This window comes from Pseudopodoces humilis, chromosome 17, assembly GCF_049639895.1.
Source record: "Pseudopodoces humilis isolate 2021_Gansu_Grassland_sample_001 chromosome 17, ASM4963989v1, whole genome shotgun sequence".
NCBI lineage: Eukaryota > Metazoa > Chordata > Aves > Passeriformes > Paridae > Pseudopodoces > Pseudopodoces humilis.
This window is the reverse complement of record NC_142216.1, coordinates 8,826,265-8,852,269: the sequence shown is the minus strand read 5'-3', so window position 1 is coordinate 8,852,269 and position 26,005 is coordinate 8,826,265. Positions and strand designations below refer to the sequence as shown.

At 41.4% G+C, this 26,005-nt stretch overlaps 2 protein-coding genes across 2 annotated transcripts; one reads left to right on the top strand and one right to left on the bottom strand.

Annotated features, from left to right (window-relative positions):
• The first annotated feature begins 716 nt into the window (after positions 1 to 716).
• FBXL21 (Putative F-box/LRR-repeat protein 21) lies at positions 717 to 14,147 on the top strand. Its single transcript, XM_014253226.2, has 7 exons — positions 717 to 839; positions 4,137 to 4,232; positions 5,594 to 5,734; positions 8,257 to 8,706; positions 9,433 to 9,555; positions 10,033 to 10,204; positions 11,359 to 14,147. Exons 4-7 carry the CDS (start codon positions 8,335 to 8,337, stop codon positions 12,000 to 12,002), a joined length of 1,311 nt encoding a protein of 436 aa, XP_014108701.1. The 5' UTR covers positions 717 to 839; positions 4,137 to 4,232; positions 5,594 to 5,734; positions 8,257 to 8,334; the 3' UTR covers positions 12,003 to 14,147.
• A 780-nt stretch (positions 14,148 to 14,927) lies between these two features.
• Positions 14,928 to 19,302, bottom strand: LECT2 (leukocyte cell derived chemotaxin 2). The gene is made up of 7 exons (XM_005523522.3): positions 19,194 to 19,302; positions 18,487 to 18,619; positions 17,351 to 17,502; positions 16,667 to 16,837; positions 16,189 to 16,303; positions 15,553 to 15,704; positions 14,928 to 15,165 (listed from the first exon to the last, which is right to left on the bottom strand). The coding sequence occupies exons 1-7, from the start codon at positions 19,237 to 19,239 to the stop codon at positions 14,975 to 14,977; spliced, it is 960 nt and encodes a 319-aa protein (XP_005523579.1). The 5' UTR covers positions 19,240 to 19,302; the 3' UTR covers positions 14,928 to 14,974.
• Positions 19,303 to 26,005: the final 6,703 nt, after the last annotated feature.

Below are 26,005 nucleotides of genomic sequence, written 5' to 3'. Positions count from 1 at the left end.
GCAATTTTATTCCAAAAAAAAAAAGGAGAGTCCACTGAGGACCTTTCCCGCAGGGTCTTCTCATTCTCAAGGTTTCAGAGGGAGCAGCCTCCTTTTATCCTAAACTCCTGGCCGCTTGTTGCCCTCTTCCTTTCCCCATCAGCTGAGGCACTAGGAAGGCACAGCCTTCCCGAACCGCCTACCACATATCCCCCCATGAACGAGGCATTTTACCCCAGAGTTCAGAAACTCCGTCTTGTGTGGACCCATTCGTCTTTTTCAGGAACCAAACTGTCTGGGTTCTGTAACAAACATGGGGCTTTAAGTGGGTAGAAACATTAAGGCCTGTTTCAAAGACGTTAACACTCATACCCTCACCCATGTAATTTCTTGGAAAGACATGAGCACACATCCTTCCTATCAGTGCCACTGTCTGACAAGTTGGTGTTTGGTCACAGGTTGGACTCGATGATCACACAGGTCTTTTCCAACCTAAGTGATTGTGTGATTCTGAGATGGAGGCCTAGTGAGGGGGGAAGCAGCGGCCTCCCGCTCTTAGGGAACCGGCGAGGGCCATGAGCAGAACCCACGGCTGTCGGGGGTCCCTGCTGGCTCCAGAGCCCACACCTCGGCCCCCCCATTTTACCCGCGGGCCGAGGGCGGCCTGCGCGAAATGGCGCCGCCGTCACGTGCCCGCCGCCCGCGGCCTCGCCCGGCGCTTGCGCTGGGGCGGCGGGGCCGCGGCTCCGCCCTCGGCGTGTCCCGGGCGCTGCGGGCTGAGCGCGGTGCTGGCCCTGCTCTGCCCCTACTCGGAGCCTCGGTCCGGCCTCACGCTGCGAGGGAGCCGCGCACCGGCGGCGGTGAGCGGCGGGGCGGCCGCGGGGACCGACCCTTGCGCGGCGGCCGGCGGGGGGGACAGGCCGCGGGGGCGGCCCGGGTTGCGGAGGCAGACGGGCAGGCAGACGGACAGGCGGACAGACAGACAGAAGCACTCTGCGCCTGGAGAGTTAAATTCTCCCTGAGCGCCAAACCTCGTGAGGGGCTCGGTGTGCGGTACCCTGGGCTTGTGCCTTCCCGACAGCTATCGCCGAGCTGCGGGAGCGCGGTGCCTGGGAGCTGATTTTCCCATGTAAAGAGTTCAAATGGCTTGTTAAAGTCGGGTAGCAAGGTATCAAGAAAACCTACGGAAGTAACAATTATTTTTCATTCCTGCCATAGGCGTGTAGGTGAACCCTCAAGAGAGCTTTTCTGAAGAGCTGTGCAGCTTCTGATGTGTCATTGAGTAAAACGAGGGGTCTTGGGCGTTGGGCAGAGGGGTTGTCTTCCTTCTAAAAATACTGCATCAGTAGAAATCCAGTATCTAAATTTCACCACCGAAATAGTACTAAAAGTGGCTATACATTTGTATTTCTACAGTTAAAATTAATGCAAGCATTAAGATGTTCAGCTGAATGTGGTTATTTTTAGAAATCTGAGGGTTTGTCATAAACATACTAAAAATGCAGTAAATCCTTTGAGTCAGATGCTCAGTTCTGAGAAAAATGAGGGCTGATGAAAAAAACCAAATAATCCTCTTCAGAAGCAAAAATGCCACGCATTAGAAGTCTGAAATGCCCTAAATGAAGAAAAAGCTTAATCTCTGAGCTCATCATCCTGAAGGACTAGATCTTCTGAGACTTAGGCTTAAAATGTGTTGGTTTTTTTTTTACCTATGTTTTGCACTATACTTGGTTGAAATTGTGGTGGCAGCAGTTTTCCAGGGCTGCCTGCCTTTCGCTGCTCTTGCTCCCCAGCCAGACTCTGAATTCCGAGTTCCTTGGCGTGGTGAGGGGGTGGCCTGGGGTGCTGTCACTGAATTGCGATTTCTTTAAAGACACTGTGATTAATGGGACCGGTATTTCAGCCGTGTAAGGCAGGTCCGTAAACATTAATTTCCAGGTGTTAGAAAGTTAAAGCTTAATTATCAGAATGCCTGCTTTATCTCAGAATATTTCCAAGCTTTGTTATTTGGAAGGGTTTTTATTTCTCAGGAACTCATTTTTTTTTGCTGCATTTGTGTTTGGTTGCTACTGTTTCTGCTAGAAACGTGATTTTACAGTGTTTTATTAATTCCTGTTGAGTCCCATTGTGGAGAACTGGAAGGGAAATCTAGAAATCAGAGGAAGCAGTTACTTCTTTGTGGCTTGAATCTGTGAATATGTTTGGTTACAATAATAAAAGCTTTTTTTGAACTGACATTGTATCCTGGGAAGGAGTGAACAGCAACTGAAGGCTTGTTTAACAGAGCCACTGTTCAGCACTTTTCAAATCCCCCACCAAGCCCCCATGCCATGGGAGAGGTTTTAACGTCTTAATTTTAGCAGAACTTTACACTGTGTTGGCAGGATAAGTTGCACAAACAGTTAATTTGATTTATTTCTGAATCCTGTTGGCTTCAGTGGATTTGAGGTAGTTTGAGTAAGATAAGGTACAGCTGTCAAAATACTCAATCACAGGTAGAGCTGTATGGGGGGCGTGCACCAATTTTTGATACTTTGCTTTATACAAATGAGGATATTAATAGATTTGATGAACCTCAGCAGTTATCAGTGTTTCATTTCAATGATTGTGTTGCTGCTGTTTATCTTTGATAATCATTTGGGTAACTGCCTTAGATAACAATTTATTGTTGTTTGCATAGCAAGCCTGTATTTGATTGCATCTCTGATAACTATACTATTTTATACATTTCTGCTTACTTAAGCTAATGTGGTTTACATTGCTTTGGATAGTTCTTGTGCTCTTAGGCACTCAGATGTACATTAGATGTACATTAGATCTACACCTGATTATAGTTTTATTGCTAACAGTCGCTTTCAGTAACTTCTTTTTTTTTAATGTATTATGTAAAATTCTGCTAGTTCTTATCTGCAGTGTAAAAGTATGAACTTCCTTCTCTACTGAGGGGTCTTGGGACAGGTCTGTTCAAGAGAAGCTCTCTTCTTCAGGGTTACTCTTGGTTATTGTGCTATTACAGGTAACCAGTCCAATCTCTGTGAGACTCAGAAACTGCTGAGCATTGTAGGTGGTCTTTATTGACTTCCTACTTTATTGACCTATATTTGATTCAGTTATTATTATAAGAAGATACTACTGTCCTTTCCTTAATTTTGGATGTCAGTTTACTGTCAATAATTTTGTTTGTCGCCACATTTGGAGTGCTGGGAAGAATACTGAAATCCTGATTTCAGAACAGGGGGAAGGGTACTCATCCCCCATCCCCATGATGGGGTATGTAAAAGCAATGTAAAGCTTATCGCAACAAAGATTTCAGGTTTTGTTGTGTTTTTATAAAATAAACTTTATTGTGTTATTCCTGGGGGTAAAGCTTTGAGTGATTACATATGATGGAAGACTCTGAAACACAAACTTACCTGCAATGTCATATTAAAAGAAAATAGTGTGGAGGGAAGCAAGGGACTTTTATTCTGAACCCCTTGATGCAGTGCCTTGTGATCCACCTTCCCAGGTGGCCCAGGCTGTCACCTGGATTCTGGGAGCTCGTAAACAGGGAGGTGGCTGCGGGCTGGGTGCTTTGTTGTTGTCGGGAGCAGCTCCTGCCGTGTGACTGCAGCCAGGCCTGGGCAGGTGCTGGCGAGGGCTGTGCAAGTCTGTGGTGGGAAGCTGAGCCATGTGGCCTCTGTGTGTTCATCACACGGTTCCCCAGGCCATTAGACAGCCTCGCCGTGGAAGGGAAGAAGGCAGGAAAAGACATTTGGGCGTTGTTTTTTTTTCCTCTGTTTTTCATGACTGTTAGATTACTTTAGTAGCTACAGTGTTGTTTACCAAGATTCACTAGTAGTGGTAATGATAATGCAAATACTGAATAACTTGATGTACAACATTGTACTGTTGACCAATAAATGTAAATACAGTTGCAACAATTGTTTCCCCGTCACTATTACACTTCATCTGGCCTCATCTTTCTCTTGGTGACAATATTTGCATTGTGGGATTAAGTTAGAGATAATCCCCTCAAGCTCCTTTACAAAAGCAATAAAATGTATAAATTTATGTCAGTGTATTTCCCCATCATGTTTCTATTGGATGTAATATGAAGATTTTTTTATTTTTTTTCCAAAACTAACACAGGTTTTTGTGGCATTTTATCTGGACAGGTGGGGAAAGCAGACAGATGCATGTGAGTGCCCCATGGCTGCAGCTGCCTCAGTTCATTCATTTATTGCCTATTGTAACTTGGAAGCGTTCTTTAGGTAAGAAAGTTGCTTTAAAATACGTAGTTTGTAAACTTAATACACTTCTCTGTTGAATCTTTAAATTGCATCTCAGTGTTTTGTTCTCTCAGTTATAGTGTTATTTAAGCATGCTGTTTATATGTGGCATCATAAACCTTTTATTTGTTTGGCACTGACAGTACTTATGAATATGAATTTTGTGTGCTGAACACTGTGCAGTACAGGGCCACCATAAATGACAGATTTCTTCAGGTGCCACCCACAAACAAAGTTACTAATGAATATCATAATGAAAAGCTTTCTCTTTATAGACAAGCATGACTACTCAGTTCTAAATTTTCTGGTGTGTGAGCTGAGCAGCAGCATTAGATTACAGTACTTGCAGTACTTGAGTTTGATTTTGTGTGGAAGATGGGGGCTACTTCTCATGTGTTCATAAATAATGTATACTACAGCTTTTTTAAGCTTGGCATCTATAAAGCTGATATTAACTGGATAGTTTTTCAAAAGATGATGATATGACCCGGGAGAATCTGAAGTCTTGTCCCATTTTTAAAGAAAAGTAAAGTTCAGCATTGGAAGGTTTCTGAAGATGTTATTACTGGTTGAACACAATAATTGGTAAACATTTTCTGTTTCTAAAATCTGTCATGATTTAGTGAGGTGGGCTGTTCTTGTAGCTTTCCATTAAAGTATCTTCAGATAATATAAAATTGGTAGCTGGACATGGGGGTTTTGTGTCTATTTTCTCATAGTGCACCAAGATCCTCTGTCATACTAAGACACAGGATAGTTCTTTCATTAGTATGTGGGAGGATACTTGTCAATTATTGGTAACTTTTTTCCAGATATGGTTTAATTAGCCGAAATTGTTTGTTTACTGTCAAAATTATCATGGTGCAGTAAGCATGTTTTTGGAGTAAAAGTGAGTAAAGTTTAAAGCCAAGAGTCCTTAATGTCAAAATGTTTGAGGTCCTGTCTTTAAGCATAACTTTTGATTCTCATGGTTTTGGTATAGTGTAGGCCAAAAAGAAATAGACATTTGTTATCAACGTTTGTAGTTTTCTTTGGGTAATACTCAAGAATTCAGAGGTGTATCTGTGTTGCAAAAGAATGTTCATGTGACTAAAACTGTAGATAAGGTAAAAGCTATTTTTTGGCTAACAATTATACTTTCCCCTTAGTTAAATGGTATTTTTCAGATAATGTTTGGTGAAACAAATTTTCTTGTTACATTCTGTTGCTCTGCTTCCACGTTGGCCCTGCAGAGCAGTGGGTACTATTTGTCTCAGTCTTTGTTCCAGAATTGATGTTAGTCCTTCCTATGGAAGTCTTCCAGACACTGCAGAACAGTTTTTCTTTGGTTGGTGGCTTCACAGGTTGGTTCATCTTCTGGGACCCATCCCTGCCTTCTGGTTAAGGAATCCATGCACACATACAGGATGACTCAACAGTGGGATGGATGTTCAGATACCAGAAAGGTGCTGGTAACTTGACGGGAACCTCCACATTCCTTGGAGGTAGGGTTGTGTGTGTGTGTGTGTGTGTGTGTGTGTGTGTGTGTGTGTAAGTGTGTAAACCTCTCATTTGAATGCTACCTGGGTTATATCACATGGGACTGTAATTTAGCCAACTTCAGTTCTGTTTTAATATACATACTGTTCATAAAGTATTCAGAATGAAATAAGGATTTTTATTTTTGGAGTAAATATTGGTGCTTTGTGTTTGTTAAAAATGTAACAATGCATAACCAATGGAACTTTTTTCTGGCTTTGCATTCCACACTGAATAAAAGGAATTAATTTTGATAGATATAAAGGACTGTAGTGTAGAATATTAAACATAGAAATTCTGGAGACAGCAGTTTCTAAAGGCTGTAGTGACAAGAAAAAGTTCTGGCCATATTCCAGCAGGCAGAGCATAGCTGCTGTGTACACCAGCAATATCTTGCTGCATCTCTTCCTACATCTGGAGTGCTTCTTCTGTTCTGTAGCTTGACCTGTGGTTTAGGGAAATGCCCTTTCTGGCTGTTCTCAGATGTCAGAACTTCTTTGTGAGAACCAAATCTGCACCCATAAAGTTCAAGTTGAAGTAAGGAGAAATTTCCATTTTTATCAGAAACCTATCTTTAACTAAGATGTTGCAGATCTGCATGAGAATAGCAATAGCAAGGAGAAGCTTCTCAAACAACAGCATTTGTTCAATTCTGGGTTTTTTTCTGGACTTTTGTTTAAGGAAACAGCCAAGTCTGTAAGTCCTCTGAGGTGTTTTCCTCCTCTGAAGGGAGGAGGAAAAACAAGCAACAGATATATTTGACTCAAAAGGTATTTAGCCTTTGCTAAATTTAGCAAGGCTATGAGCAACTGCAAAAGAGTTTTGTAATGGTTAATTACTACATCCACACTTAATGATTTGGAATGCACATTTGTTTTGTGACTTAAAGTAGTCTAAAGTCATAAAACATGGTTGTGTGGATGATAACTTGACAGTCTAATAGCAAGATGTCTATTCATGCTGAGGCTGCATCTTCATTACATTAGTAACACTGTTAATGTAAGCCGTGTGTCTACTCAGGGAAGAAAAACTATTATTCAATATAATTTAAAGAGTGTTGCTGGCTTATCCTTCTGCATATATTGCTGATTCCAATCACTAATGGAAATTTAAATAGACTGGGTGACTATGTATAACAACTGCTGAAATAAATTCCTTGGTGATTGAGATAATTTGTCAGGAAGTCAAGCAGTAGTGAAGCTGGTCATATGAACAGCCCTTAATAAATTTGCTACATTGTTTTTTCCAGCTTCTCAAAGAATGCACATGCTTTATTTTCATTGAAATGGGGTTTGTCAGACATTCATGAGCCAAACAGGTCAGATTTTCTAGGTTGGGGAAAATGCCAGGTAACTTTGATAGGATAGTATGTATTTTGGCAGCTGTTTTTGCAGTACAGAGATTTGTGGGGTTTTTTTACTTCATTTCCCCTTCTCCCCCATAATGAAGATACTATGGAAAATTTTCAGTCCAGAAAAAGCAAGCTGTGGGGGTTGCCATGGAAGTTTGTTCAGTAAAAATAGACAATTTGCTCTGTTCTTTCTTGAAAAATGCACGGTTGCTTTGAAAATACTCGTTCACACGGGTTGGGAAGAGAGAATGTCTGGATGAACATCTGGTTGGTGGGACATTTGAGAAGGGCCCTCAACCTGTACTAAAATGAAGTGACAAAGGCAGCTGTTGAAAATTGACTGAACAACAGATTTCCGTCTAGAATGGACTTGGTTAGATTGCACTGCTTCAGCCTGTGAAAGCAGAGCTTTTTTCTTACACTGCTCTTCTGAACTCTGCCTTGTGAGGCATCGTCCCTTGCTGAAGTAAATCCGTGCAGTTTGCTCATTTCCAAGATCACTGTCCTTTTCCTGCTGAAAGCGATGTTCATCATGTGAACCCCACTTACTTTGCCCTGCTTTGATAAGTGACCTCTGAAATTTTTTATTGTTAGTTGTACGAATACTTTCCTCTGCTTTGCATTATGTGGGAAAGAAAAATCTGGGGAATATAGGAATAACTTTTCAACTTTCAATCTGAACATAACTGTTCCAGGTTTATCTGTGTTTAAAAAAGGAGTTTATGAATTAAGATTTTTAGTTGATAAACCCTTTTTAGAAATCATGAGGAGATTCCATAGTTTGCCAACTGAGTTTAAATTTAAACAATCGATTTTCTACTTCTGAATTAAATTGTTGTTAAATACTTTTTGTTCCCTACAAAATGCTTTATGTACTATGAAATACTACTACATGAAAGTACACTTGGTAAATTAACGAGTCAGAGTTCTCCAGATTCAATCCAAGTTGTACAAAATAGAAGGTACTGAGAGAGAAGGTCCTTGCCAACATCTGTGCCCTGGATATTGACATATGGATATGTCCGTATCTAATTTTTTTCAAAATAATATGCTATATTTAAATTTTATTAACTTGTTATATCTTTCTGTGTTTCCACTGCCCTTTCTCCCTTCCTCTCCTAATCTGTGTTTTTATAGAGACCTATTGTACGTGAGACGTTTCAGGAACCTGTGCGGTTTGAATACGTCGGATCATTGCATTCTGAAATTTTCACGATGAAGAGAACCAGGCAGAAGGTGGTGGCTGGAACGGAAGCTCCTGGAACATCACAGTCAAGCAAAAAACAGAAAACTAGTATATGTGGCTCAGGGTTTGGGGAATCTGACCCTTGCACCTCAATGGACTGGGGCAGCCTTCCACACCACGTGATTCTGCGAGTTTTTCAGTTCCTGACTTTAGTGGATCGAGCCAGGGCATCTTCTGTTTGTCGAAGGTGGAATGAAGTTTTTCACATCCCAGATCTCTGGAGGAGATTTGAATTTGAACTCAGCCAGCCAGCCACTTCTTACTTAAAGTCTACACATCCGGATCTCATTCAGCAGATTATCAAGAGGCACGCTGACCATCTGCAGTACGTCAGCTTCAAGGTAAGCTGTGGATGAGCACTGGGTCAGTGTCACGTCACTGAGCACGAGGGATGCAGCTGCTCTGTGTCGGCTGCCTTAAGGCTTGTACCTGGCAGGTCTAATGTTTCAAAATGCAGCTGCAACATTTTATTTCCACGTCCAGACAGTTTCATCCAATTTTCTACACTCTAACCTCTGAGTGTAAAGAAATAGCGAATGTCTTGCAAAACAGAGGTGGAAGGTGAGGTGAAATAAGGGATTTGTTCAAAGTTATTCTTCAGACATACGAATTTTGAATCAGTTCATTATTTAAGATGCAAAGGTGTTGTCCATGTAGATAAAATGGATTAGTTTGCTGGAGCAAAGACTTTGTCAACTCTTTTTTTGGCTCTAAATACTGGCATTTTAAAAAAATGCATACGTATCAGTATATCAGTGTGTATCATAGCACAAGTACTGTTACAGTATTGCTGTAATACAAGGTTATTTGAAGACAAGACTTAGATTCAAGGTGTGTGTTCATACTAGAATTACCCAGCAGTCACACTCAGGAAAATTTTCTAATAGTAACTTCCTGAGCTCTATCTGGTCTTGAAATTTCCAGTCAGTGCACTCTGTGCCTATGATGATTGCAGTCTGGAGCAGTACAGCTGAGTAGATGTGGAACCTGCAGTCTTGGGTATCCATGGTGCTGTTTCCTAAATAATACTGCAGAATGACTTCACTCTTTATAAATTGCTTTTATAGGTTGATAGTAGTACTGAGTCAGCAGAAGCAGCCTGTGACATCCTTTCTCAGTTGGTGAACTGTTCCATCAAGACACTGGGTTTGATCTCTACAGCAAAACCAAGCTTCATGAATGTCTCTAAGGTAAGATTCTACAAACAGTAACTAACACATTTTAACTCACTCTTAAACCACTTTTCCTTTCTTAATGTTCTGTTCTTCAGTTGATGGTAATTTTTATGAAACAGTTTATAGTTGCTTTCAAGTAACAGAAGAGTTACTTTCTGGAAAATAAAGGCCATTTCTTTTTTTCTGCACAAAAACTCCAGATACTTCAGGCTCATCACTATGTCCAGTTATCCCTATGGTTATCAATGTATTACAGTGAATTGCTAAATCAGAGTAGATAAATAATGAGTGAAGATTAATTTCATCACATGCAGCAGCTTGTTTTTAAACAAAGATCCCCTCTGTTCATGTTGAAATAGTCCTTACAAAAAACGGGATCCATGGGAAGTGTTTATTTTTGTACTTTCTGCATGTGTAGAACGTGAGGTTAAAGCACTGAAGTTTTGCCCATCTTTTCATATGAATTTTTTTCCCTTGTTTTTCTCTAAATAGGCTCATTTTGCATCAGCACTGACAGTTGTTTTTGTGAACTCTAAGTCATTATCATCAATCAAAATAGATGATACACCCCTTGATGATCCTTCCTTGAAGGTTCTTGTTGCTAACAACAGTGATACTCTAAAACTGCTAAAAATGAGCAGCTGTCCTCATGTTTCACCTGCTGGTGAGTACTGAATGTATGTGAAAAATGGAGTTGTAAAGCATCATAATTAACTTAGTCTTGAGTTGGACAGTTGGAAGGTGGAGAAGAAAGTGGTTGTTAGTAAATGAGTTGGGTTTGTGAAGGTGGAGGTGCCACTCGCTTGACTGCATCTTCTGGATTCCTGGAGACTTTTTTTTCATCCAGCTGCTTTGCTACCTCTGATGATAGGCCTTGAGGAGGAAAAGCCTCCAAAATTAGTGCAAGCCTTTCACAGATGCTCGAAGGACATGATATTCATTGCTTTAGTATGTGATGGTAACCCAATGGGTGCTCCTTAATGTATGCAGACTTGTAAACTTAAGTAACTGGTGTTCTGTGTGAACACCACAGAATCCCTGATCCATGAATCAGCTACTACTTGGTGGGATAAAGGAGATTATAACAGTTGTCAGTAATTGTTTTGCAAGGTGCTGTAAGTGTGTACAAGTTTCAGAAACCTGTGGCGTAAGACTGAGTGTTTCCAGTTTCCAGAGTGTCCTTGTGTTCAGATCTGGGACTGGTAACTTCCTCATTGGTTGGTGAAGGACTCACTCCCTTCAAAATACAGCCTTGCTGAAAGTTCAGAGGGCTTCAAGGTCCCTTCTTACTTGCATTTCTCCTGAAACCTTAGTGCTGGGGAAAGGGAGTCTGGGTCTGGTCTGTTCCTGTATTCTTTTCTGGAGTCCACAAAAAGTGACTTAATCCATGTACTTCATATTCCAGCAGATTAGGAGGAGTTATTGTTATTTAGGTCTCAATTCACGGAAGGTTGTAGCTGTTAAACTGGGTGATGGTGATTTAAATAGCTTAGTTGAAAGTTGAAGGAGTGAGTATTAGGGAAGGGAATGGTGGCAACTTGAGCTGAGTGTGACCTGATTTCAGTTGCTTCTTCAAAGTTGAGGAAATTCTGCCTAGGGAGGGGAAAAGAGAAGGGTGTGCAGATCCAAGATGAATGTGACTTGTGTCTTTTACTGTGAAGCGTTAATGGCCAAAACCCTGTAAAAGGTTGTGGATACCTAGAACTTGGATATTTCATGGGGTTGGATATAAGCAAGAAAACTCAAGCCAACTTTACAGAGAACAACTGTGCTTATATTCACTTTTCATTTTAGAGAGTAAATTTTTTTGTTCCTCAGGCATTCTTTGTGTGGCTGATCAGTGCCATGGACTTAAAGAGCTGGCTTTGAACTACTATATATTAAGTGATGAACTGCTGCTGGCTCTTTCAAGTGAAAAACACGTTGATCTCGAACACCTTCGCATCGATGTTGTGAGTGAAAATCCTGGACAAGTTCAATTTCACACCATTAAAAAGCAAAGCTGGGATGCTCTTGTTAAACACTCCCCCAAAGTCAACATCGTGATGTATTTCTTCTTGTATGAAGATGAATTTGACGCTTTCTTCAGAGAGGAAACACCCGTTACACACCTGTACTTCGGTCGTGCAGTGAGCAAGGCAATGCTGGGTCGCATTGGCATGAACTGCCCCAGGCTGATCGAGCTGGTCGTGTGCGCCAATGGACTCCAGCCTTTGGATGATGAACTCATCCAGATTGCTGAGCGCTGTAAGAACCTAACGGCCATGGGGCTGGGGGAGTGTGAAGTCACCTGCAGAGGTTTCATTGAATTTGTAAAGATGTGTGGGGGCAGGCTTACTCAGCTCTCTATAATGGAGGAGGTGCTGATTCCAGACAGTGATTACAGCTTAGATCGGCTTCATCTGGAAGTCTCCAAACACCTTGGAAGAATGTGGTTTCCTGATATGATGCCAACGTGGTAAATTTTATGTCTGGATAAAATGGTAGAATCGGGGTGTCGCTTTCTATGCAAATAAAAAAATTTAAAAATTAAATGTGAAAACTTTCTTCCAGATTTGAGTTTTTCTTCCTTGAGAAAACCTCTATTAGACTAACAGCAAAACACTCTACAATATTAATTGTGTATTGAAATAGAAAATAGATTTAAGTGTACTTAACAGTTCTGCAAGTATGTCTGTGGTTTACAGGTGCTTCAAACTTCAGTGAATTTGGGCTTCTCTGAGCTTCAGTTTAAACATTCCATTTACTTTAAAGTGGGTTTGGTTTGTATTTTTTTATGTCTTTATTTACTCTTTCTGATGTAGTCAGAAGAGGAATAGAGAAACTATATTACTTTAGAAAATCTATCTGTGGAAAGCTGGATAGAACTTCGAGTACAGTATTATTTGTCATGATGTTTCATATAGCTATTTTTTTTAATTATTCATGTTTTAATTGTAAAAGCTTGTATATTAAAATACACTATCCTGGGTTAATCAGCTATATAATCTAGCTTAAATTCATGGCAGTATAATAAAATGATAATAAGCTTATGCTTACAAAAAACTTTCCAGTTCTAAATTGCACTTTAAGTGATTTTGTCACATTACAGAAACTAGGGAATGCATTGTACAGTATATTGTTTTTGTCTTTTTCATTAAAAGGATTGGAAGGAGTTTTTGTTAAAATTACTGATTTTAAGTTTGGTTCTAGATTGATTGCTTGAGTGAGCATTAAAGCACTTTGGAAACTATTAGGACAATAAGGAATAGCTTTAGATTTGGACTCAAGTCTTTGTAATCAAAGACTGATGTCTGAATGCTGTTCCATGATTTCGTTCCTATGAAGAAGGGTTTCATAAATGTGACTGGTAAGAAGGAAAGATCAAATGCAATACAGTTGTCTTTGATTCATTTCTATTTGGAATCAAGGATTTAGAGCACTTAAGGTTGTCACTTAGAGGGCAAAATGGACATTAGTAGTCTCACCTGTATCTTACAGAGCTTTGTGTAAGCCCTGATTTCTAGAGAAAGGCTTGCTGGAGGTAATCCTGAAATATTTTATTCAGGACTGTTTAATACTTATTGCTATTAATTGTTTTTTGAGAAAGATTGTATTATATTTATTTTCTTAAAAGGGGAAAGGCATGATGAGTAAATGATGTAAATTAGAGTATGTATTTTTGTGTTAACATTTTGCACACTGTAAACTTAAATGCATTGTATATAAATCTTTGCTGTAATGATTTTGGTGCCACACTTGTTCCATCTTCCTATTGATAATGAGAAGTCTACAAGAATTTGCTGGTGGTGGTTGTCACTGTTGTGGCTTAACCCTAGCTGTCAGCTGAGCCCCTTACAGCCAGAGGGATGGGAGAGAGAACTGAAAGGTAAAAGTGAGAAAACTCATGGCTGAATATAAAGAGTTTACTATTAAAAGCAAGAGCCACACAGGCACGCAGCCCCCAACCAGGGAATCCATTCGCCACTTCCATCAGCCATCTCCAGGAAAGCAGGGCTCCATCACCCGTAAACACCCCGCTTCCTCCTTCTCCCAGCTTTATATGCTGAGCCTGATGTCATACAGTATGGAATGTCCCTTGGCTCAGCTGGGCTCAGCTGTCCTGTCCATGTCACCTCCCAGACTGTGCACCCTCAGCCTCCTGCCTGAGGGACAGTACAAGAAATAGAGCTGGGCTGGGCTCTGTGTAGGCAAAAACATCCCCACATTACCAATGCTGTTCCCAGTACAAATCCACGGCCCCCTTCTAGCTCCTGTGAAGCAAATTAACTACCCCAGCCAGAACCAGTGCATTCACAGCAGAGAATAAGTTTCTTCCCCACTTCCACAAAACAGCTAAAGGGTTAAAACAACCATTTCTTGGACTTGTTCCTAGCTGGAAGCCCAAGGGTTCAAGGTAACACGTAGACCTGAGTCAGTAATGCTTTATTGCCTGTTGCACAGTTAAAGAAGCATGTGTCTGACTCTGTTTAGTAGATGCTGTGAATCCAGGGATTATAATTTGAACACAAAACTGAAATACTACCCAACAGTCTTTGGTTCAAGATGTGTGGTTTGCTTCAAATGGAAATGAAATAAAGTGGTTTAATCCACTGATACTAGATGGATCTATCTGTTGCACTGTGTTCTCTTGGGGTTCGCTGGAAGCCACGTGTGTGACAAACCTTGGGAGAGACGGGAGAGTGGCAAATCAGTCATTGCCATTTCATGTTTGTGCCTGAAAACTGATTTCTGACATGCAAACCATAAAATGGAGTGTGGACAAAGCTTGTGAGTTATTGGAAAGTCCTGGAGTCCTTTGTGTCTTTCCAGCCAACAGAACAGTGTTAGTGTATTTATAAACCCTGGTGACAGATTTACAGTTCATGGGGAAACTCTTAAAAGGCTGCATTGAATATTGTCCCTCTCTCAGTCCCTGTCACTAAGGCAGTGTTTCTGTGAAGTAGGAATCATAGAACTACTAAGGTTGGAAAAGACCTTTGAGGTAATCAAATGAAGCTGTTGAATTCAGCTTGTTCCAGCTCCAAGCTTCCAGTTAAATAGGCCTGCATTGATGAATGTTGGGATTTTTGATGCACTGATGTTTTAGAGCATTTGTTCTCCCTGATCTGAACAAGTGAGGCTAGCTGGTGCTTGGGGGAGAAGCTGACACAAATGTGCCTTCTCTGCCACAGGAGGGAGTAAGCACTTTGCATTTTAGCTGATTTTTCAAACTTAGAGAAAGCTAGTCATTGCTAATTTCCTGGTTCTCTGGTAAATGCAAATTCCAACAAAAACTCAAATCTTTTATTGTTTTGTGAGTCCCATCCAACAGATGTTGCTTGTATAAAGCTCAAAGTATTGAATTGGTGATAATATAAACTGTTGTGTATGGGAAGAAAAACAACTTTTGGATGCTGAGATGGATTTATTTGGTATTTACTGCATTTCCATTTCAATCTCTTTGCCCTTTCCCCCTTTCAAGATTGCTTGTAGGATCCGAGTGGTCGCAGTTCTCAATGTGAATATGTGATGTGATCCCAGGAAATACTCTTTGCATCGGCAACATTCTCCCAAGGACTTGTCCCTTGGAAATCACACCCTTGTATTTTATGGGATGGATACAGAGTAGTTTTACACAGAATCCTGGTGAAAAAAATGAGGAGAGAAAACATCAGATGACTGATGAAGCATTTGTTCTTCTGTATTATATTTCAGAAATATTAACAGTGTCTGTCTTGTCCTTTCCATAGCAGAAATACTGTGGTCATAAAAATTAGGTAGGTAGTGGTTGGAGTCATTCATCAGGTAGGAGAGGGAAGATGGAAGGCAGGGAGAAGGTGGGAATTTGTGCTGTAGGAAAGGGAAAAGCTTGAAGACATCCTGCAGAACTCAGTTATTTGCATTGAAGCAGGGGTGAAATGCTCTGTACAAGTGGATAGAAGAAAACGTGGCTAAACTACTTGGCTAACTGCAAGGTAATACATCCTACGTGAGCTCAAGACAAATGTTAAATGAAAGATAGCTATTTACCTGATCCCTTGATTTGGACTCCATCATCAATGGCATTTCCATTGTGGAAGAATTTAACAGGCCCAGAGAGCCGGCCAGAGAAGGGAGCATACACAGTGGCCCCGTCAGCACAGATGACATCCACTGCCCGGTGCTTCCCTTTGCCATCGTGTCTGAAAACACATCATTACAGAATCTCTGGTCAGGCCCAGTGCTACAGACAGAGCTAAGGCAGCAGATGGTGAGATCTGGAAATGGATTGTTAGCATAGAAATAGTGTCAGCAAACTGGCTGAAGGATCTGCAGAGGTGTAGGTCAGGTAATGTCATGTAAGGTGGATGACCTGTTAGAATTGGAGAAGAATGCCTTTCTTCCAGGTCTTTAAATAAAACCATAGAGTCACAGAAAGTTTGGTTGTGTGAAGGACATCAAGTCCAACCTTCCACTTGAGTCAGGGTTGTTCCCAACACTAGGTCAAATCAGGCTTAGTCTGATAAAAAGCTCCAAGCAGAGAGGTGTTATGAACAATATGGGCAGCCTAAAAGTTTCCTCAAGTCCAATCTAAGCCTTCAAAGCTGTAATTTTTATGTGGCCTAAATAAAGTTTAACCCCTAGTTTAGTGGAAGTACAAAACCCTGTGTGTCTCAATAACATTACCTTGGAGCTCCATAGTATCCACAGCCATACTTATCACAGCCTCTGATCTCATTGGTAGGGTTTCCTGCACACACTGCAGCCCAGCGCCCGTCCCGTTGTGGTGATGGTGGAACAGCTTTGAAATACAGGAACACAGCACATTGGAGTTAAAGTTTACACAGGAACACAGCACATTAAAGTTCTAGATTGTTTTAACACTCGTATGATTGCAACTACTCTGTTTTATTTACAGTTAGGTAACAATATACTGACGTTACATCCCATGCTTGTAGTTGGATTTTTATCCATAACATTTGTAATCCTTTAGGAAATGTAAATGGAATGTAGACCGAAGCTGGATGGTAATGTTTCTAGATTAGAGTTATTTAATAGAAGCAACATGCTTTAAATACAAAAATTCAAAAAGAGTATCACAGGTCCTAGAGTGCAGATCTACTCTTGTTCTGAGTTGCGTATTCTGTTGTTAAGGGTTTTTTACCAGGCGTAAGCAGATGAGTAGGATCAGAGCGGTCGCAGTTCTCAACGTGGATATGAGAAATAATGCCAGGATACACTTTTTGCATTGGCAGCATTTTCCCAAGTTGTTGCCCTCTCTGGATTTGGCCATGGTACCGGATGGGGTGAATACAGACAAGCTTCACACAGTAATCTGGGAGAGATGCGAGAGGAAGCGGGGTCAGGAAATATCAGCTGCTTCTGCTCCTGGGGTGAGCAAGAAGCATTCCCTGCCAGCCTCTTACTGGAGACTGTTAGGATGAAGCAGAAATGCAGTCAAGGTACCAACAATGATGAAATCAAAATTATTATATTTGCCAGGGAAAAAAGGAAAGAAGTGAGTTGGAAAATAAAGACAGAAAAACATCCTCTCAGCAAAATTGAGGATATATTTCTGGTGCTTTATTTTTACTGTTTCCTATTTTTTTATTTGGGCTTGTTATTTTCCTGCTACCTGTTTTTCAACTCTCTTCTTCCCTCCTCTCCAAGAAAAGCATAGGAAAGGACTACATCCTGCTGGTGCTGTCTTCCAGTATTTCAGCATACTAGAGAGGATGCAAAATTAATCAACACTGTGCTTGAATTGAAGAACCACAGAAACCTTGCTCAAGTAAATGAAGTGATTACTTGTGCACGCCTCACAGCACATCTGCTGTTAATTACTTGCCTTCTCCCTTGATTTGGACTCCATCATCAATGGCATTTCCATTATGGAAGAACCGGATGGGTCCCGAGAGCTGCCCGCTGAAAGGAGCGTACACCGTGGCTCCGTCGGAACAGATGACATCCACACCCACGTGCTTGCCTTTGCCACCGTGCCTGGAGGCAGAAACACATAATTAGGGACATCTCTCAAGGTTAATGTTATGTATCAATTGGTCACAATGCAGGATGATAGCTGCTAACAAAAATTTTAACAAGAATTTTTAACCTGCAATGAAATTGGACAGAAGTAGCAGGTTTGAAGCATCCTTTTTTTGTTTTTTTTATAAATTGTTCACATTGCTCTGACCTTCTTTCAAGTGGGATGAAATTTCAAATGTAAGTTTATTTTTTATTTTCCTAAGTTAATGGGGTATTTCAAACTGCTATAGAAAAGAAACATTTTTTTTACTCCATTTTTTTTACATATGTCATGTAAAATAGAATCTTGGCTGGCATTTTCTCACTTAGAAATTTGGAAGCATGATGAAGATGGATACTTACAGAGCCTGGAGAGAGGAGATGACAAGAAAATGCAAGATTCACTCTAAATATAAAAGCATTTTTTCAGAGAAATATAACCTGTCACATGAGGTCCCTACTTAAAATTAAACCCAAGTTTTAAGTTTTTTAAAAAACAAAGTTATAAACTAAATAAGTTTTTATATTTTAGGTTTAAAACTTAAAAATACGTAAAACTACCACATTAACATCTACTTAAAGATGGTCATGCTGACAGATTTTTAGTTTGTGTAATTGAATCTACTCAGCTTCCTGTAAGCTGGTGCTGAGCGTTAGTTAAATTTCTGGAGTATAAGCAACAAGGGTAAATGACACAAATCCTTGAAATACATCCATTTCCTTTACTCTGTAATTTATGTAACGGTCCTGCTCCTTCACTCCTGCATCTGTTGTCAGAAGTGGTATCACTGTGCTTCTGCAAGATTGCCAAAGAATAGCCCAAAAATCAGTGAGAGATCTTGCAGACAACAGTATTCTCTGATTCTGAGTGTCAGCTCTGTGTAACTGTACCCTTTCTTCTGCCTGAACACTTGATTTAGGGAAGCAAAGTGAGTCCTGGTGCCCGGGTAGCTGTGTTACCTGTGAGCACCGAAATTCCCGCAGCCATATTTGTCACAGCCGCGGATCCGGTTGGTTGGGTTCCCGCTGCAGATCTGTGCCCAGTGCTGGTGCTGTTGCTGGGGAGGGTGTGCATCCAGCTGCTTGGTGAAAACTTCACATGGAAAAGAGGAAAAACAGGAAAAATTCAATCATGTTCTTAGTCCAATGCAATAAAAAGTGTTCAGGTGTACAAAATAGGGTGTTTAAAGTGAAAGACATGAGCTTGAAGCAGATTGCAATTTTAGAAACTGTAGGTAAAAGGACATTATACAACCTGCTGTATAGACTTGATCCATTTTTTCCTGATGTCTAACTTTAATGTATATATATCAAAAAGAAAGCAAAGTTATAGATACAGATGTTTAAAAATAATTTGTAAAATAAGCTATTTTTATTTTCTGAAGATGCTGGGTTGACAGTTGGACTTGATGACCTTAGAGGTCTTTTCAAACCTTAATGACTTTATAATTCTTTCTGAAACCTCCAACTACTTCAATATATATTTCTTAATGCACACCTAATTCCATATTTTATAATAGTCATAACTGTCCATATTGCCATCATTCTTCATAAAACTAGAGGGAAAAAACCTTAGCATTCTTTATGTTCAAGTGAATTTCAATAATTCATTATCATTTGCCTGAACCCAGTCAAGCCCCAGCTGCATTACAGCAATCTCAACTCACCAGTGGACACCAAGCTGACCAGAGTGACCAGACTGAGAGCTGGCATTTTGGGGCCGTGTCAGCCGTGTTCTTTGATCCAGTCCAAGATGTTGAACAGCTGCCACCTGAGGTATTTATGTGCTTTTGAAAGCCCAAGTCTGTTGTCTTGGCCAATCAGTCTCGAGCAAAGTATTACAGCTCCAGGCAGGTGGTGTTGCCATATTATGCACTGTGGAGGTCTGCAGGCTCTAACAGTTGTTAAAGCTGGTTGGGAAAGATGGATAAAATAATTGGGCTGTTAGCACACAGTAACAGATGGAAGTGAACAACCCCACATTTCAGGAAACTCTGGTTGAGCTGTTTCTTAACACCTTTTCTTCCCCATCCTGAAGTAAGGGCACATTTAGGCCAAAAATGGTGGGAGGCACAAATATGGTTTAGAGGATTGAGCTGGAGGGAAAGGGTGGTCAAAGCTCCAGAGTGGATGTCACCAGTTTGTCCTTTTCTGCTCATTCTTCCCTGGGTGTTTGTGCCCAACAGAGCTTTGTGACTGAGAACACAGGAAGTGTTTGGTGTTCATGAGTATTCACTTATGCAAAGAAAAACAGATGCTTTTGCATCAAAACATTTCTTTTTTTCTGGTACAGATGAAATTGTCAATTATTTCATTTAAATCCATGAAGTCTGTTCACTGAAACCCTAGTTTTTAACAGTATAATACTTACTAAAACATTTTCAAGTTCTGAAACAACAGTTGCACACCCACATTGCATGGGCAAAACTGACCTGGAGTCAGTTTTTTTAGGTTTTCTAGGTTTTAAAGTGATACCTTCAGTACCTTTTTGTTTTCAACTATTGTACTATAGAGCAGACTCCTTTGTGTCCTGGTAATCCTTTATTTTGATTTTTCTGCACTACTTACAGAAAAGCATTAGATTATTTTTACAGGCATATCATGGATAATATGAAATTTAAATGAGACATGGTGTTTTCACATAAATTATTTTATGTTTCAAGTTACAGAAACCTCTGGAAGCCCCACAGATTTTATTCAGAGAAGAAACAGATGTGTCTATGCCCCACTTCTAGTTTGCAAAAGCATCTGCACATTGTGTTTTATGAAAACCTCCATGGAACAAGCAGTTGGAGACAAATTTTTCACTTGCATTTCCAAGCTTTTCTTTACAGCCAATATTTAATCCCCAAACAATCTTTTAGCCCTCCCTGGGGTTACAACAAGTGGTTTGGCTGGTTTTATCCCTGCTGCTTTCTTCTCCATCCTGCCAGGAAGAACTGCTGGTTTCCACACTCATAACCACCAAACATATATATATTTATGTAAAAGCTACGTCCCTTCAGCCCAGTCTGGATGGGGCTTTTGGTTGTAATTTGCTTGATATAATGGAGTCTTGGCTGATAAATGACACAATGTGCTGGGAAGGGTTCTCAGTGGGTATTCAGGGCTTGAGAATGCTGCTTATCCCTGAACTGAAAGATGGGATGTGTGGCTTTGTGTGAACCCTGCCAGAAACAACCTGCCTTGCTTATTCTCCATTTGACACAAGCTCTCTGCAAACTCCCTCAGCTCTCCTTAACAGCAGGAGTCAGCAGGGGAGGTGGTAGGGGTGGCATTTCCAGTGAAGATTTCATAGCAGAGAGGTTGTAAAGTGTTTCTGAGCTTGGCTAGTTCTGTACTGGCTGCTGGAAGCTTTTTTTCCTGCTGCAATCAAAACCATTTAAAAATAAAGACTTTTTTCAGAGGATGCCTGGCCATTCCCAGCAGAGGGGTGTCCAGTGGGATTTCTGCAATAATGATCTCTCTCAACCAGATTTCATTTCTGATTTATTTCAGTTTGCAGTGGGAGAGTTTTAAATACCTCATTAGATAACTTCAGCCTGGGGCAGACCTGCCTTGAAGAGCTACTGATTTTTATAGACTCCTGTGAACTCAACATGCTCCAAATCTTACCAAGGAAAGAATTGCAGCACTTCAATCTGCTCTACACAGTCTTGTGTAGGAAAGGCTTAGTGAAAGCCAGCCAAGCTGGTAGGCAGAAGGGGAGGTGTTAGGGGTGTACACACACTGAAGAAGCTTTTCCTTGAGTCCTGTTTTGCAGTCTGGTGCTCTGTAAAATGGCTCTAAGCTGCCTGCTCTTTACAATTTTTTTCCCATCTCTCCTGTGTGCGGGGCTGACTCCAAATTGCTCGTAACTCTGTACATTTATTTTTATTTTTTCTCCATAAGTGATCCAAACAGCATTGTATCTTGCTCTGGTCATTCAAAAACACATCAAAATACCATTGCTACTGCAATATATCTAATGCATTTGTGATAAAGTACTCTTAATAAAACAGCTTTCAAGTGTAGGATGAGGCTTTTGGGATGTTTCAGTGCCTTCCCCATCTTTCCTGGGTGAGCTGGCAGGTGCAGATCTCTCTTGGGCATGAGGAAACTCAGCCAAAGTTGGAGGGATTCTTGTGTTGGGCACCAAGATGTTAATTTAATGGTTGGTAGGTGCAGTTGTGAAAGACATGAACTGACCACTTAGCATCCAGTAACAGAAGGATGTGGAACAAGCCCTGGCATTGCACAGTCCCAGGAGCTGCAGTTGCCCCATTTCCTTCTCTGTGGTGGCAAGTGGGCACGAAGATGGAGGGGAGTCAGATGGGTTAAACTGGGAAATGCTGATTCCTTTCTTTTGCATGGGGTGTGAGGTCCCCTTTAATGTCAGCAGTAACTTAAGTGGCTGTGTAAGAAAACCCTTCAAGGTCTTCTAATGGACTAAACAATTGCTCAGCTGTCAAATGGGAATGTTTGGGCCAGTATCAGTGGATCACAGAATAACAGACTGGTTTGGGTTGGAAGGGAACTCAAAAACCATCGTGTTCCAACCCCCCTGTCACGTACAGGGACCCTTTCACTAAACCAGGTCCAAGCCCCATCCAACCTGGCCTTGAACCACTTCCAGGTATGGGGTAGTCCCAGATTCTTCGGGTAACCTGTGCCAGGGCCTCACCACCTTCACAGGGAAGAACTGCTTCCCAATATCCCATCTAACCCTGCTCTCTGGCAGTGTGTCATGGTTTTAAATTGTCCCTGTTTCTTCCCCATCACCTTTTCCCCTCACCTTAAATATTTCTAGAACTGTGTATTTTACCAGCTCTCTATTTCCCTCCCAGAGTCAGCTACACATTGTATTTTCCCTTCCTCTAGACCCAGTTAATTTTTAATAGTCTCAGAAGATAAAACTGGATTTATTTATACTGTTCGCCTCAACTGTTCTGCAGCCTGAAATAGAAAGTGATATTTACTTGTTCTCTTCTGCTACTGGGTGACAGCCCCTGCTAAAACTGGAAGGTTTTATGTAGGAACATCCCTGTGCTGCTGGAAAAACTCTGATTAAATAATGGATCCCTGAAAATTCTTGGAAAACCAATCTGTGGGACACACTGGAAAAGTGCTGAGCTGTGGTAATTAATGTACAAATGAAAATGTTACTCTTGGAGGAGCAAAGCTGGGATGTTGATGGAGGCTCAGAGGCTGCTCAGTCACAAATTTCAGTTCTCATTAGGGTTTGCATGGAGAGGTGGCAGTTTGAGTGGGTTCTTCTCTTTTCAAATATAAGTTGATAACTGTGTTAGAACATGGAATTTTAAACAAATGAATCGTAGGTGGGAGCCTTTCTCTCATGAGGGCAACCAACTTCATGATAAAAATTTAAAAACATTTGTCAACCTGGATAACACTGGAGACTTCTGCTGAAATATAAGCAAAAGAAGAAGAAGGAAAAGTGTTGAGGTTTTTTTCACAACAAATTTTCACAACTCAATTGTACTGACTTGCCTTCAATGTCTGGTCACAATCTGCCTCTGCAGGTGGGGCTGAATATTTATGTGGACATTCTGATTTCTCACTCATAGCAATATTAAAGTGGTTCCTGGGGAGGGTGAGAAAGACAAAGCAGGTTAAGCACCTCTCACAGGTGCAGCAAATACCTTTCTGTAGTTAGAAGAAATAAACATGCTGCCAGGACATGCACAGCCCCCACAGAAGCAGCTGCCCTGCCACTCCAGGGCAGGAGTTGTGCTGGGAAATACGTGAGCCTGCAGAGCACTTTAGCCCTTGACACTCCCAGTAGCGTGTTGGCAGCCCTGGCCTGAGAAGCCCTATCCTGTTAACAAGAGCTTGTTGTCCCAGGAAAGTCTTCAGCTGATTTACTAATGGAAAGAAATGCCTCACTTGGACAAAAAGGAACCTGAGTGTGCCAAGGCACTCCTGAGGCAGGAGCCTGGGGAAAAGGAATGAGTTACTTCATCAATGTTGTTTTATAGCTTTTGTGATGGGCCCCAGGGCAGATTTGGGTTTCAGCTTTATACAGTTTTTCCTCCCCAGCTGCCTTAAAAAAGCAGAACCTAGCCCAAACTCTATGACAGCACCAAAGAAATTCAAAGCAATTTGTAGTGAAGCAGCCCTTTAATAATGTGATTTTCCATGTTTAAGCACAAGTGAAATTTCTGGTTTATTAAAGAAATCTTAATTTTTGGCTGAAAGAAAGCAGTGAAATCCAAGAGAAGTGAGCTGCAGCAGGGCTCAGGCTGCTGAGCATTGAGGATCCATCTCCTCCCACCATCCTCTGTCCCCACTGCATCAGCCCCCACCTGAAAGAACAGTGATGGACAGGATATGGTAACAGCTTTAAAGCAGGTATTGTAGCTTACTCTGAGTCTGGTCTTGCTCAGATAGCCACCAGTATTTTGTTCATGGATACTTTTGAGGTGAAACAACTGCTTGAGGCTCAGTGGTTTTCACCCCACTGGAGTGACAACCTATGCCCAAGCAATGCCCCACAAGTGGGGGCTGGAGGTTTGACCCTGAGGTGCAGCCTCCTGCTCACAGGTTGGGACAGGATCTCTAAAGGCACAGTTCTGGATATGGACATGAAAGATAACTCCTCAGTCACCTCTGCATGGGCACCAGGACACTGATTTTCACTCCCTTCTTATGGAGCCACTGTGCTCAATAAGCTTGATGTAAGATGACTTCACGCAGAATCCTGTTAACACGGGAGAGAGAGAGGGAGAAACTTGCTCCTATGAAATGGTTTCAAAGCCTGATGAAGCTGTAACAGTAGCAAAATACAAATGATAATAAAATGATAAGAGATTTAGCAGCAATGCTTTAAGAAGAAGCAAAGAGTTGACCTTGGTGTGTGTGAGGAGCTCAGCAGGCACCATCCCCTTTGGGCTCAGAATGGGAAGGGAAAATTATATGAGTGGGTTTTTTTCCTAATTCTGTCAATAAATATCCTGAGAGCCAAATACTCTCAGTTTCTTGTTGCACACTCGGTTTAAAGCAGTGGAGGTAAATGCACAGTGGTGAGAGGCCACAGGTTCAAGGGCATCCTTCAAACACAACAGCAAGGTCAGCAGTCCATGGCAGCTCTGATACTCCTGTGACCCTCAGGAGAGCAGCCACCACAGCTGGCTTCTGCTCCTGTCCCCAGAGAGGGGTCACCAGCACACGGGGCTGCAGAAAAATGTGCTCCAGCTCTTGTGCCACTCTGGGAAATTTAGGTTAAGAGCTCTCTGGAAATCTGGATTTCCAGGCTGCAGATGGGTTTCTCTGGGGTCTTTTAATAAATTTCTGCCTGGCTGAAACTAGTGTGGGAGAGGGAAAGATGGTGAAGGTCTGCAAGGCATGGCTCCTGGCACCCCTCTGGGGCAAGTGTTGGCTTCACTTTGATTTTGCTAACTTAGATGAGAGGTTTTTACACTGAGTGAATTAAACATGGAAAAGACCAAATTACTTGCTGACATTTTGCATTATACCCTGAGATAAAGATCAGGGAGGTAAAGAGTGATTCATGAAGGTTCTGTGTGAGCTGTGCAAGAGCAGTGGATGCTTTGCTCACCTTCTCTGCCCCCAACACACTGCATTTCATGGGGGTTACAGCCTTATTGTGCATCTGAACAACATCCCAAGGCTTGGAGAAATGCAGATAACCAACCAATTTCTTCACATTTTGCTTATTCCTAACTGGATCCAAAGGTGGGTTTTTAAATTTGAAGAAAAGCTGTTGGCAGACAGTGTCAGTGATGGGCAGTTAATTTGGCATTGATGTGAGGAGTGTGGAACAGCTAAAGCAGGACAAGGGGAGCAAAGCAAGGGCAGGGGCTGTGAGATGGAGGAAGTGAAGGGTCTCTCACTGGGAGGGAGAAGGGAGAATTGTGGGGGAGATAAGTGAGGCAGGATTTTCCTCATCTTATTTTCCTCATCTCACACAGTGCAGGGAGACACTGAGAAAAGGTGAAGATGTGTGTGAGGCACAGGCAATCCTCTTTAGCTGTGGCTGCAGAGCCTACATAGGGGGGAAAAAATTACAAAAACCCCCCAAACACTTCATCTCTGAAGGCTTTTCAGGTCACCCTCTGGGGTAGGAATGCCCACTGCTCTGCACTGGGGGGTTGAAGCAGGGAGGGTGGGTGCCTTGCTTGCAAAGGGGTGAATAAGTAGCAAAATGGTGAACTGCTCATGTGCAAGTAAGCACCACAGAGCAATCAAATTAAATGTAATTCAAGTAAGATTAAATTTAAAAGACAATGGCATTAAATTCTAGCTCTAAAGCTCATAAAACTCTCTAAAAGCAATTTCCAAAATCATAACCATGCTGAGATCTAATTAAGTTCTCACTAAAGAGGAAGTGCTTGACTCAGTCTGTCACTTAGCAATAGGGGAGTTGTTTTCCCCTGTTATGAAGAGATGCAAATAGCTATAATAGTTTTCTTTCTGTTTTACCAAGTACCAAAGCATGACTGAAGTGGTTGGCAATGCT

Bases quoted from the DNA above. Each gene is read 5' to 3' on its own strand.
- FBXL21 (XM_014253226.2), top strand. From the start codon at position 8,335: ATGAAGAGAACCAGGCAGAAGGTGGTGGCTGGAACGGAAGCTCCTGGA. The intron at 8,707-9,432 runs GTAAGCTGTGGA...TTGCTTTTATAG, and splicing joins TGCAGTACGTCAGCTTCAAG to GTTGATAGTAGTACTGAGTC. The intron at 9,556-10,032 runs GTAAGATTCTAC...TTCTCTAAATAG, and splicing joins GCTTCATGAATGTCTCTAAG to GCTCATTTTGCATCAGCACT.
- LECT2 (XM_005523522.3), bottom strand. From the start codon at position 19,239: ATGCCAGCTCTCAGTCTGGTCACTCTGGTCAGCTTGGTGTCCACTG. The intron at 16,304-16,666 runs GTAAAAAACCCT...TGTATTTCAAAG, and splicing joins TACTCATCTGCTTACGCCTG to CTGTTCCACCATCACCACAA. The intron at 15,705-16,188 runs GTAATGTTATTG...ATGTGTTTTCAG, and splicing joins GGATACTATGGAGCTCCAAG to ACACGATGGCAAAGGGAAGC.